The sequence below is a fragment of the Marmota flaviventris genome, chromosome 3 (genome assembly GCF_047511675.1).
Source record: "Marmota flaviventris isolate mMarFla1 chromosome 3, mMarFla1.hap1, whole genome shotgun sequence".
NCBI classification, from domain to species: Eukaryota; Metazoa; Chordata; class Mammalia; order Rodentia; family Sciuridae; genus Marmota; species Marmota flaviventris.
In genome coordinates, this window is record NC_092500.1 from 78,537,433 (window position 1) to 78,551,590 (window position 14,158).

Below are 14,158 nucleotides of genomic sequence, written 5' to 3' on the forward strand. Positions count from 1 at the left end.
TATGAGCACCTAAATGTTCCAAGGTCTATAATTCCTGCGCAAGGAAAACAAGTTGCTCAAAAGGCCCAAGCTCCTCATAAATTGATTTTGTTTTATGGTGAAATTTCTTAAAAAGTGAGTATTTGAACTATACACTATTTTAAATAGTAGAGTATATTAACCTCACTATTTGAGATAGAGAAGTTCTAGTTGAGGTTTTATTTTATAGTGAGGTCATATAAGCTGGCACCTCAAGGATCACTGCACCAGGTACATAGATCACTCTAGACAACAAGGATAAGGTGTGCCAGGACAGTCTGTTTCCATGAAATTCCAATTTTCCAGTGGCAGAAAGTGGGTTAATTCTTACAACTAACACTCAAACATGGTAGCTTTAACAAGAGGAATTTATTTGCAGACAATCTATTAAATGTCATGTCTTTTATAGCTAAAGTAGGATTATAATGCATTAGTTTCCAACAGTTACCTTATAATGCATTTAAAAACTTCCCCAATAATATATTTGAAATAATACAAGGCTCCCCCCACATGATGAAATACAAAATGTGATTAAGTTGATCCACATATTCAGCAAATATTTGCTGGATGACTTTATGTCAGTTACTACTACAAGTATACAAGGTTGAACAATTAAACTCAAAATCCTATAACTGCACCAACTAAGATCACTCTCAGATTGGTTTCTGCTAAACAAAAACAATTCAAACACAATCACATATATTCATGTTAGCGTTATAACCACCAATATCTTATTTAGATTACAATAGTAATATGGCTCTCCAGTCAGGATCAGAGTAAAGATAAAAAACAAAACAAAAACAGGCTAATGTTTAACACTGTGGGACACAGATAAAGTCATTTTGTGATTTGCACAGAAAGAAACCTCTACTTTTGTGAATTATAAAATATCCATACCCAGTGAATTCACCAATAATGCTGAGAGTGCTAAAGATTTCCTTGAACAAATAGCTTTCACTGGCTAAAAACAAGCCCATTTTGCAGTTTCTATAACACTTTAATTATTAGGTTTAAATGATGTACAATGCTGAGACATAAAATGATTCTGAAAGGGAAAACATTACCTGATCTAAGAGGTCGAGTCGGTTGACGTAAGCTCTCTCTGTAAGCAAAAGTTCATTGGCTATTTTGTGAAGTTTTTGTTCATTAGTTTCCTAAAAATAGAGCAGATAATCACACATCAGGAAATGAGCCCTGGACAATATTTCTCAAGTAATAAACACCTCTCCTCTAATGGTTTGATCAAAGCAGTTTGCTCAAGTTTCTCAGGTCCTCAATTCATGTCAGCCGACAAGACAGAAATGTCTATCTGTTCATCCAGACAGAATTGAACAAAATTAGAACCAAGCAAGCAATTAGGTTGGAACTACAGCTTCTTTAACTTCTGTAGCAGCAGTCAACACTACCATTTGCCTTCTCCTCGAAACATCTTTTCCTTTTCTTAGCACTACACTTAACTCATTTTCACCTACCTCTCAGGCTATTCTTTGGAAATGATTTCATCACTCTCCCTAATGTCTTGTCTAACTATTGACTCTATGCACAAAACATTTTGCCTTTAAAAAATACTTTAGGGGGCTGGGGCTGTAGCTCAGTGGCAGAGCACTTGCCTTGCACGTGTGAGGCACTGGGTTTAATCTTTAGCACCACATAAAAATAAACAAATAAAATAAAGGTATTCTGTCCATCAATTAAAAAAAAATACTTTAGGAAAATTTCAATTATGTCTAGTAGTAAAGACAACAGTAGATGAACTGTATGTGTCCCTTGCTGAGATTTGTAGATATCAACTCATTGTTAATGTCTATGTTTCACCTGTGTCCTCCCTCACCTCATTCTACCCCATTATTATTTCTTTCCTTCCATCTCCCCATTTTTGTGGTATTGGGAATTGAAATCAGGGTCTTAAGCATAATAGGCTAGTACTCTACCAGCTGCAACACCAGACTTTTTTTTTAATTTTAAGACAGGGTCTCCCTAAGTTCCTAAGGCTGGCCTTGAACTTGTGATCCTCCTGTTTCAGCCTCTCAAGTAGCTCAGATTATAGGCATGTGTCACTATATGCAGCTCCACCTACATTGTTTTCAACTAAATTCCACTTTATTATTTCCTCAGTATGTTTGTACTTAACCCTCAGATATATTTGTACAAGCTTGTTTCATAATTATAGGGACATTTTTTCCCAATCAACAATGATGGTATTTTGCCCTAAATTTACTGAGTTCATCAATTGAGGAATTTACTGAGTTGACTAATTGAGGAAATGATGACTATATAGTTCTTATTTCAATTTTTTGAGACCACAGATTATTTACACATTATAAAGACTTCACATAAAAACACCTTATTCCAATGCTTCTGTAATAAGCAACATAATTTTGCACATTGGAATGAATATTACACCGAGAGCATAAAGTACAGGGCCTCCAACATGCTAGGCAAGCATTCTACCACTAAGCTACCTTCTCAGACCTATAGAAATATTTCTATCTGCTCCTGTGTTTACTACAATGCCTCCCTGAAAACACTGACATTCAATAAAATATTGCTGGGTGAGTGAAGGAGTACTAGCCACACATATTAACCACTTTGTCCATCTATTTATTAGTACTTTGATGCCATGTCAAACTCTTTTTTTTTTTTTTTTTGGAGAACCTCTCCCCTCACTACCAAACCCCAAAGTTTCCCATTCTGGTAATGGTACTATCCCTTTTCAGTTATCTGGCTTCGGAAGCTTGAATTACTTTATTTTTGGATCCCTCCCATGGAATTAGACAGCTACCAAGTCCTACTCAGGATATGTCTCCAGCATTTACCCTTTAAGTTTTCATCATTGCCACCCTGTTTTGCACATATCATGTTATGCCCAGACCAATCAAGTTTCCAAATGATCTAATTCCAAAATTTGTTTCCTTACCGGCCCCCACCCTGTATATGGCTATATGAGTAATTGGTCTAAAGCTTTGCTTTGCACACATAATCCTACTTCCCATAGAAACAAAAGCTATCAGTATCCTTCCTCTAACTCAAAAAATAAAATCCACACTTTATGTACCATTTAGGGTAATTTAAACCTCTACTTACTTCCTGAAACTCATTTCTCACTCTATATTTAAAGGCCTTTTTCCCTCCAAACATATCAACTGAAGACATTTCATCATTATTCAAGCATGTCTCTGGCCATCTCTGCACCTTTCTTCTTTCCATCCTCTCTGCCTGGCACACGCTCTTACTGTATGTCTCTACAGTCTAAGACTGACTTTTCCTTTGACAGTCAGCTGCATTTCTATTCCTTCAACTATTCAAAGCCCTCAGTCTTTGTCTTATTACAATGCACTGTATTTTTTTAAATGCAATTTTTTTAGTTGTAGATAAACACAATACCTTTATTTATTTTTGTGGTGCTGAGGATCTAACCCAGTACCACACATGTGCAAGGCAAGCGCTCCACCACTGAGCCACAACCCCAGCCCTGCACTGTATATTTTATACTTGAGTCATATTACATTGAGGAATTTCTACCTAGAACTTTGCTGATATACCATTTTGCTCCAGGAGTATAATAAGGGTTTAGGAAAAAATAGTAGCAAAGTAAACCAAAGTATGTTTTAAGCCAGTAGAGTCTCATTTGCATATAGATGCTACACTTCATTTTATTGTTATTATTATTATTATTATTATTATTTTGAGATGTGTTTTCATCCTGTTGCTCAGACTGTCCTCAAACTCACAATCCTCTTGCCTCACCCTCCTGTGCAGTGGGAGCACTGGCACATGCCACCATGCCTGGCTAGATTCTACATTGTAAACTGTGGATAAAATGCTGTTAAGTTCTATGAATGCTTCTCTGTGCAACACATGAGATCTACTTTATGTTCTATGTGTGATATTAATTATAATGTGAAAAGCTATGTTGCTCATTACAGAAGCATCAGAATGAAGCATTTTTATGTGAAATCTTTATTAAAATGTGTAAATAATCTGTGGACTCAAAAAATTGAAATAAGAACTATGTAGTCATCATCTCCTCAGTTAGTCAAGATTTTAATTTAACTTAACAAATTCAAGGCCAAGTACTAATATTATTAGTTGACTGCCTGGCATCCTCTCCCACCCCCTGCTCCCCAATTTCTAAACGGTATCCAGATTTGGTTAGATAAACCCTACTGCTGTATAGTAATTTCTTTTGAGGAAACAGACCTCATTCTCAGGTCAAAAGGAAGACCTTGAATGATTTTAAAAAATCAGTACAATGAGTAGTTCAGGAGGCAATGAGACAGGATGAAATATATATATATTGAGGACTCTGGCAACAGGAGCTCCCAATTCTTATGGAAAATCAGAGGAAAAGAGATTTCTTTGGAAATCTACCACATGAATAAGGGTTCCTGGAGTTCAATCCATGCACAGCCATCCTATAACCACAGGGACAAAGCCAATGAAGTTTGTCATTGTTCAGACCTGGCTAAATGTTATGTATGATTTAGAAGTATCCCAGCTTATATAGAAAACTTAAATACTATGATATGCGATATATTTAATTGTACACACATACATACATACACTCAGTAGATTCCAGGAAACTGAAAAACTCTCAAGCAACTCCTCTTTCAAGGAGAAAGAAAATAAAATTTAAATACTTAATAAAACTAAGGTGACTTCTGAACCTGTAATAAGTGACACAAATGCAAAATATACATGAGAAATATCAATATTTCTGAGGAAGAAATAGAAAATAACGCAATCCTTTACACAAGAACACTTGCCTGCACTGATATGACCAATCCTTCTGTTTTTTAAAGTCAGATCCACTAAGGCATAATTTACAAATAATAAAATTCACCCTTTGTGGTGTATTTTTCTAGGAGGTTTAGAAAATGCATTAAATCATGTAACCACTACTACAATTAAAATGCAGAACATTTCCATGGTGACCAACCTTCTCTCCATTTCCAGATTCCCATACCAGCTCCTGGTAACCACTGATCTGTTCTTTCCCCAAAAGTCATGTAGATGGAATCACAATAAATGAGCTTTTTGCATCTTGTTTCTCATTTTGTGAGATGCATTTGAGATATCTCCATTTGTTTTTTAATGTCAATAGTTTGATCCCTCATTTTATTCTAATAATGATGATGAGTCTTCCTGACTCACACACAGTCTTTTATATGGTCTACTTCTAGTCTGTCCTTATCTTTTAAAAAAGCAGGCCAGCAGAATTTGTGCCATCATAAAATATTTTTCATAAGACAGAAATTGTGTCATGTGTTACTGCTATGCAATGAAGTCACCCTGGAGGTTTTCCACAGACCTACAGGATCTTAAATACGATGTTTATAAGAAACAATCTTTTGCTGACTTCAAGGCATATGTTAGCTGAACTTGGCAAATTGTGAATATTCTGGTAAAATTTTGCAAAATCCAAGAGGGATGTCAGCAGTTATTAGCAAAAGCTATGCTCCTTCCATACATATGGTCTTCTGTACATCAGTTCCCTGACCTTGCTAAAGCCAACACAAACATAAGCAAAAGTAAGCTTGCTGACATACGGTTTAATCACTCACCTACATATAGGTTTGCAGAAAAGTTATTAGGAATTTTGTGGTGAGAAAATCATGGACTCATGGATGCTTGCTCTAAGTTAATTAAAAAAAAAATATCACCATAATAACAGTTAGCACTTATTCACTGATGGCTTGTTATGTGCCCAACACTGTTGTAAGGATTTCACATCAACTGACTATTCTTTATAACTCTATAAATTAGGTACCCATTTTTTAAAAGTTCTATTTTTCATCAACACACACACACAACAAAATGAAATCCTGATCTGAAGGAAGTCAGGTAATTTACCCAAAGTCACACAGTTACAAAGTGACTGTATTAGATTCCTATCATATTGGAGAGTCCACAACTTTAAGTAACTATTCAGTACACAGTTTGACTCTCATCTTTCTTTGCAACAAAAAATAAGATTGTGGTGTATGCCTGAGAAGACAGACTGACAAAATACAAACTATATGCTTATAAAATCCACCTAAAAATGGAATGTGGTACCTATTATTCATTTTGATTTATATATTATTTTCCAGCACAAATTCTGTTTAAAGCAAACTTTTCATCATTTTAGTAACCAGGTGTGTAAAATTCAGCCACTTTAATGGAAAAAATAATGGCTTCCAACTTTAACAAATTCATTTACTGAAACACATCTGAATACCTTTGTGGGAAAATATAATTTAGCCACATGCATGGGGCTCTGTGACATTATGATACACATTTTTGGTTTGCACCATAGTTCCTGGCTCTGAACTCCTTCCCCAAAGCAGACCACAAATACTAGAATGTTACTTCCCCAATGTGGATCACAGAAAAATCTAATCTTCTTCCACCTTTCTGTCCTGGAGCTGGTCATAAAGAAATTCTGATTTATCAGAGGTCATAAGACCCTCACCTTCTGGAGGGCTCCCATCCCACACCCTGGAGAAAAGAATCCTGTAGAGAGAGACCAAGAAGAATCTGAATAGACAGGCCTTGGTGGGTTTCCCCATCCAGTCTATGAGCAATCATACCTGTGCCATGAAGTCTCCATGGAAAACTACTGAATCACTAAATGCCCAGAGAAGGCATGAAAGCTCCATGCCTCTTCTCCCATACCTTGTCCTATCCATCTCTTCATCTGTATCCTTTGTAATAAACTGATAATCCAAAGTGTTTCCTTAGTCCTGTGAGCTGCTCAAGCAAATTAATTGAACCCAAGGAGGGGGTTGGGGGAACCATGATTTATAGCCTGTCCATCAGAAGCACAGTGACACAACCTGGGGACTCTAAGTGGCATCTGAAGGGTGTGGTGAGTCTTGGGGACGAATCCTCAACCTGTGGGATCTGACAATACCTCTAGGTAGACAGTCTCAGAAAAGGGTTAACTTTGAGGATACCTAGCTGGTGTCCCTGTTGCAGAACTGATTGTTTGCTTTGATAGGAAGAAATCCATGTACATTTTGGGATCACAGAAGTGATCTGTGTATAATGTATAATTGAGTTCAGTTGGTTTTTCATTTTATATCATCAGGCTGTATTAGACTTATGTTTAAATAATAAAATAGTTTTAAAAGTGTTGATACATTAGGGCTCTAGCCTGCAATGTTTTCAAAATAGGAAAGTTAAATAAGTAAATATTGTTACTTAATACTTGCCACTTCAAAATAATATAACCCCTACTTTGTCCTCAGGCACTTTATTAAGAAGTCATTTATTCTGGTGATCCTTTAGGAAACAGTAATGGTTATACAATATTGATTTAATCAACAACTCACTTTCTTCTGTTAAAATCTAAACAACAGCCTTGACATTTCAAAACAATTTAAATAAATGGCATTAGGAAACATCTTGCTTTTAATACCCCTTCTTTAAACTAAAGGGATTTTTTTTTTTTCAAATACATATTATATACTGAAAGCCAATTCCCAGGGTATTGCATCAAAACAAAAATACATTATATCTAAACTGCCAGACTTGAAAAAGACACACTCCTCCTACAATAATAGAATACACAGTTACTTTTCTCTTCCTGCCTGATGCCTCCCCAGGCTGTTTCTGGAGGGGCTGTGCCTCGGGACCCTCTGGGAGAGCCTGCTCCTTTCCTGGGCTAGGATCAGCCTTCACTGTTAGTCACTGTGCTCTCTGACTCATGAATGTACTTCAGTCTCAGTTCTGCCTCCTCATTTGCAGATGTCACCAACTCCTGCAGCTCTTTTCAGACCTTCTGGCATGACTCTCCCATATGGCAGGAGGCAGGACAAAGAACCCCCGCTGCAGCTCTCAGAGTTCATTAACCGGGTAGGCAGAAAATGCTTGTGTAGAGCCAGCAATTCATTCTTCAAAATCTTGGTGCCATCCACCCTGCCACATGCCTCCAACTACCAAGAGGGGGAGTAGACACAACGCCCATATGCAATTCGTTTCCTAATGGATGCTGTAAGGGCAAAATCTTTACTTATTCTAAAGTGAATCGGATATGGACACTATGCTTTACAACTCTTCAAAACATGTCCTTATATGCAATTTCTTTTTTAATTTGTTTTACTTAGTTACACATGACAGTATAATGATCTTGACATATCATACATTTGAATCAGATGGGATATTATTTCTCATTTTTCTGAGTGTACAGGTTGCAGAATTACATTTAAGCAGGAAGAGTAATTTTTTTTCTAAAAACATTTACTCAAAACTTCTACAAGTTCTTGCAGCTTTCCCCATATGCCAAATAAGGGTTAGATTTAAGACATGCATGTAAATGATCTATGTAAATTTTCAGGTTTCAATAAGATCAGATGAAATTTTTCTCAATTCTGTCCAAATCTGCTGCCAGTTAATTATATTCTCTCCTATAAGGAGGTAAGAAAAGTGTGACTTTATACAGATATATGCACTTCGGTATCCCCTGAAGCCCATTCTCACATAAAAATTTGAGATAATTTAGGGACTAAACATTTGTTTTTGTAGCACAATTCATGGATGCATCAAAATTAGATGTGTCATTTTAAATGCCTTCTCAAAGTCTTCAGAGAGGCTCCAGGTGATAATTTAAAATGAGATTGCAATATTTAATGCCTCATAATTGGCCTATCATCTGAAAAAAACATCTTAAAATTTGATTTTTGTTGGGTAACTTCATTCTGTAATATTCCAAAATTCTACAGATTCTTTCTTACTAAACAAAGGACCAGAGAAATCAAGGGGAGCTATCACAAAAGTGAGAAAGTGACAATTGTTTACATAATTGTATACACAATTCTAGGTGCTTCACATGAATTTTTTCATATAACCTTCATAATATTCCCGATTCACAGGACTTATCCCTCTTGTGTCCCACAGAGGGGGTGCCTCAGTTTTGAAAAAGAACAGAGAGGTGCTGAGATATTCAGTACGCAGAATATGTTGAATTCTGGATCTATTCTATGACATCTCTGAGTCCACTCATCTTGACTCATAGGTACAGAAACAGGAATTCATGTGTATTTAACAAATACATAGCTCTTACAAAGCACCAAGGCACTGTTCTAAGGTTTTTACTACTTTTACAAACTCAATGCCTCACAGCTGCACTGGAGCATAGATGTATAATCTCCACTTTATAGATGAGAAAATTGAGACTCAGAGAAGTTTAAATAACCTCTCTCTCATATGGCAGGAGGAAGGACAAAGATCCCAGAGCCAGTATGTAGCTGAGCTGGGATTCAAACCTAGAGTCTGCCACTAGTTCATGGTACAGGATTCCCTTTTCTGTTTGTTCTTAAAGCCACAGACAACTGCTCTGTTTGTAAGATCTTACCTTTCCATTTCTTGCATAACCACACTAAACTGGATCTTTCTGCACATGTCCTCCAAGCACTAGATCTTTCCAAATTCTGCTTCATTTCCACATTCTGTTCAACCCCACATCTCCTGGACCCTGCTTGACTTGCTGATCTTGATTAACTCCTACCCACCCCACCTCACCTCATTTGTTTTTACCTTCTTGAATTTCATGCCACTCAGCAAGGCTGGGGACATTACCAACTGACCCCACTATCTTTGGCCATGGCCCTCAGAGTCACGGTCACAAGTTACCACTAACTAAAAAAGAAGCTAACCACTTTCTCCACTGTGGGACAGCTCCATGCCCTTTCAGAATATCCTGCTGGCCTCTGCAGGGCACTTCCCCACAGGATACATCAAGACCCAAGCTTAGAGTAACCTCTAAGCTGTGGCCCCTTAGAACCTCACCCAGTGAATCCCAGACTCTCCTCAAGACTTTCTTACTAAGAACACTGAGTTCACCTTGAGCCATGCTTCAAACCTTGGCTTTATCTTTGAGTTCTCCCTTTCCACTGACCTTATGATGGAAAAGTTATGCTTGATGGTGGTTAAGTACAGATGAACTTTTTTCTTTGTATTCACGGCAGTGCCTTCCTTGCCCATAGTATATACGCAACATAAATTCACTCAGTTTAATTCAGTTATCCATGTTCACTGAGTTAGTTAGCCATAAAATCCCACTGAAGACCCAGTCTCCAGGTTAACTCCTAATTTCAATTCTAAGTATAGACTATGCTCTTTCCCTTAAAGCTCACCAACACATCTGTACCCCTGACATCCCACAAGCTCTGTGAAACACTGTCATCCCTTTACCTTGTGGACAATCCTCATGTTCTTTTCCTATTGTGCCTGTGCTCTATGCATTTTCTATTCTTGCACGCTTTACTTTAGTACTATTAAGCACACCAATATATACATCATCTTAAATTCTCCTGTTTCTTGGGCTCCATGTGCTTGATTAATATCTCCAGATGAATGTCTTGCAGGTGTCATAAAGCTCCATGGTACAAACCTAACCCAATTAGCAACTGTACTCCATCCTCTCGTCCCCAATGCCATTCATTACTTTCCTTCCTGTTGGCCATCTCAATCACATCATCAACACAATAGAAAATCATGGCCTTGAGAATTATGCTAAAGTGGCAGGTGTGAGGTCAGCTGGTTGGTTAAGTGATGGAGCAGGGATTTGAACTCAGGCTTTTAAATTCCAAAGTCTGCATACTTAAATAATAAAACACATTTCCAGAATATTCTAGCTTCATAGTAGAATCTTCACCTAGACTTCTCAGAAGACCCTCAAATTCACTGTCAAAATCTACATTTTTTTCTCCACAAATGTATGTATCATTCACCTTCTTGTAGCTCAATGAATGGTCTTTGTTTCTAACCCTTGCTTTGTCACCCTCTGCTCTTGCACCTGGACTAGTGCAGTTGCTTCCTAACCATGTACCCTTCTCCATCTGCTTTTCATTTTGTCTGACTCATTTTTCTAAAACCCACAGATGTGTCAGCGTTGTCACTTCCATGCTTTAATTGTCTTTGCAGCCAGATAACATTCAGCTTATGGAAAATTTGAATTAACATGGGAAAATACCTAAGTTTAATCCAACAAAACAGGATACAGAGTGGACATACATTATGCTATTGAATATGTTTTTAAACCATAGCTCAGAAAAATAAGCTGGAATGTTAAAAAGATCCAAGTAGTACTCCCTGGGTAATAGAATCATGGGTGGTTTTTGTATTTAATGTGCTTTGCGCTACATTTTCTTGTTTTCTAGTGAGCACTATCAAGTCTTTAGTAAGGTTTTCAAAAAATCTTTTCAAAAAAAGTTTGTTTTCAAGTGGGGGCGAGGGGGAGCCCTACTTATCAAGCATACTAAGCCTACTGAAATTTGTCCTTTTCTTAAGCCTGGCTCTGTTCAGACATGGGTGCTTGCTTGTAGTCCCAGCTACTTGGGAGGCTGAGGCAGAAGCATTACTTGAGCTCAGGGTTTTGAGACTACCTTGGGCAAAACAGCGAGGCCCCAACTCAAAACAAAGGAAAATAAATAAGCCTAGCTCTCTACTCCACTTTTTCTCTAACCCTTGTGTGGCCTCACTGTGAGGCCAGACATATTTCCTGAAGCATGGCCTCTTGCTCCTGCTCACTGCTCCTACTTCCACTCACCCCAACCCACTTTGTACATGACCACACAGCAATCTCCCACTCCCAACTAGCATTCTTTGAACATAACTGTCTCACTTGTTTCCAAATCAGCAAGTAATTTTAAGAGTTACAATTAAACCTAGTAGAAATGGAAGGAAAAAGAGGAAAAGTAAATTAACTTGGATTATAGCACTGCTTTTTGTTTTATTTTGATACAGGTATCACTAAGTTCTCAGGGCGTTGCTAAGTTGCTGAGCTGGTTTTGAACTTGTTATCCTCCTGCCTCACCCTCTTGACTACCTGGGATTAGAGGCGTGCGGCCTGGCTAATTGCTTTTTCTTTATTCAAAACTTACTATGGAATGTGATCTTGCCATTCCTTTCTCTATTAAATGACTATTTTCTTAATTCTTATTTTAGTATGTTTAATAGGTATAACCTCTCCAGTCATATATAAAAATGTAAAATTGTAAAAGTAAGTAAAATTGTAATTTAAAAATCAGAAATAACAAGAAAGGGAGGCTGGGGTTGTGGCTCAGGGGTAGAGCGCTCGCCTGGCGCATGTGAGGCCCTGGGTTCGATCCTCAGCACCACATAAAAATAAATAAATAAAATAAAGTTACTGTGTCCAACTACCACTTAAAAAAAAAAAAAGAACCAGGAAGTACATTTAAATTTGTTTCCTAAAATAACATTTCAATTAATCTCTACACTATGGATTCTTCCTTTTTCATCTATCAGCCACTTTATTAAACAATTTGTCATTTTGGCCAAATAACCATTTTTTAATCTGCCTGTTATATTCTTGATAAAACTATTGGTTTTTATAATTTATTAATTTGAGCTTATGTTGTCAATAACAGAGATGTATTAAACTTTCATCTTAAAAAGTATAATTCTACACATTTATATCTGTTTATCATATAAAGCTAAGTATGTATCTAGCATATAAAATATTTATATCTATAAATATATATTAAATTCATTTAAAAATGTATTGGAAAATTAACCTGAGTCTTATAATAGTTTACTTAATATAGTTTGAGATATTTATGATAACCCAAATTCATCACGCCAGGCAGGAATTTTCGTATTCCTGTCTCTTGGTGTCCTTGAGGGCACATGCCTGCCTGAGTGGGCACACAGGTGCATGTTCACAGTACAAGATTCCTTTCCCTTCTCATTTCCTGTAACTAATGGGTTTTAATATGTCCTTTTGTAGATTTCAATCTTTCAATCTTTGTAATACATAAACTTAAAGATCCAAGACCTGGTGACTGACAGCTGAAGTTATCACATAGTGCTCACTTTTTTCTTTTAGCTTTAAAAATATACATGCACGCTTGCTTTAAGGTGTCTGGTTATATTCTAGATCACTAGTGCTACAAAAAAGTTTAATCATTGGAAAAGTGTAGGTTTGCTAGAGTATGGAAGACTCCACAGATTCAATGACTTAGCTGTTCTACATGGTAAAAAAAATAAAGGTATTCTATACTCATCCATGAAAGTGATTCTTCATCAAAATAATTCAGATAAATCAATGAAACTGTTTACAAACTGAGACTGTTTTCAAATCAGTTCAATTATTGTTTGTTCTTGATATAATTTAATGTGTATCTGTCTTCCTGAAGTTCCTTTGCAATTCTACCTTCTATTCTTTATCCCCTCATTTTTCCACCCCTGGTGGGCATCTACAAAATGTCTAGTAGCTTAATATCGGTTAAGATGAAATTTATTTGACTATCCTCATGTAGACCTCTATATCCAGTTATTTAAAGACAGAGTAATTTTTCAGTTGTCTGAATCATGATACAATATCTCACTAAGTCTTCAAAGTTCAACTGTTAGACAAAAAGCAGCTGATATTCTGGAGGATTACACTAATAAGGGAATAGATCTACATGTAACAGCATAAAATTATTACAGTATCACTGAAAAGGGCCTTAAAATCATACAATTTACACCCTTTAACTACAAATGAAGAATTTTATTTACTTGTTCAAGGTCATACTGCTTGTTAGGACACAAGCCAGAGGAGCATCCCGATTTCCTGGTCTTAATTGTTTGGTCCATGATATACTACTAAACTCTATTTTTTAAGATTTTCTTTTGTAACTATAGTAAATACACCTAACACAATGTTCCATCTTAACACTATTAACATTTAAGCTTGCCTTTTGGAAGGAGCAAAAGCATCCTAGCAAACTGCAGAACAACAAAGAATGCAAGGTCCTCACATAGAGATTAAATCCTGTTTATAGATGGGAGAGATGTGGTGTTTGGATCAACAGCTCTGAAGAGAAAATTTCCTTTTTCTTCCCACACACAGCATGTGCCATCTACTGCTTAAAAGCCCAATTAGGAGAAAGGCCAGCTGGACCCTAATCCACTCATTTAATAAGAAAATCCTGTTAAATCTCCCTCAAACCAAGTAAGACTCACCGACGAACATGCAAACACAGCAATATACAACATGATATAGAAAAAGTACCACCCCACCAGTGCCAGCATCCCCAATGAAAGTATTTCCCTTAATAAGAACAGCTCTTACTGTTTTATAAACACTTGCTGGGGGCATCATCCCAACTGCAAAAGGTGTTCTTGGTTCTACTCGGCTTCTCCTTTCACC

At 36.8% G+C, this 14,158-nt stretch overlaps 1 protein-coding gene across 4 annotated transcripts in view; it reads right to left on the reverse strand.

The window, feature by feature from the left end:
- Fgd4 (FYVE, RhoGEF and PH domain containing 4) overlaps nucleotides 1–14,158 on the reverse strand; it is a 199,499-nt gene that overhangs the window by 40,594 nt on the left and 144,747 nt on the right. For all 4 annotated transcript variants that reach the window (XM_071609985.1, XM_071609986.1, XM_027934149.3 and 1 more), the window contains exon 5: nucleotides 1,083–1,172. In XM_071609985.1, coding sequence (XP_071466086.1) covers nucleotides 1,083–1,172 — 90 coding nt within the window. The remainder of the gene's footprint in view (nucleotides 1–1,082; nucleotides 1,173–14,158) is intronic.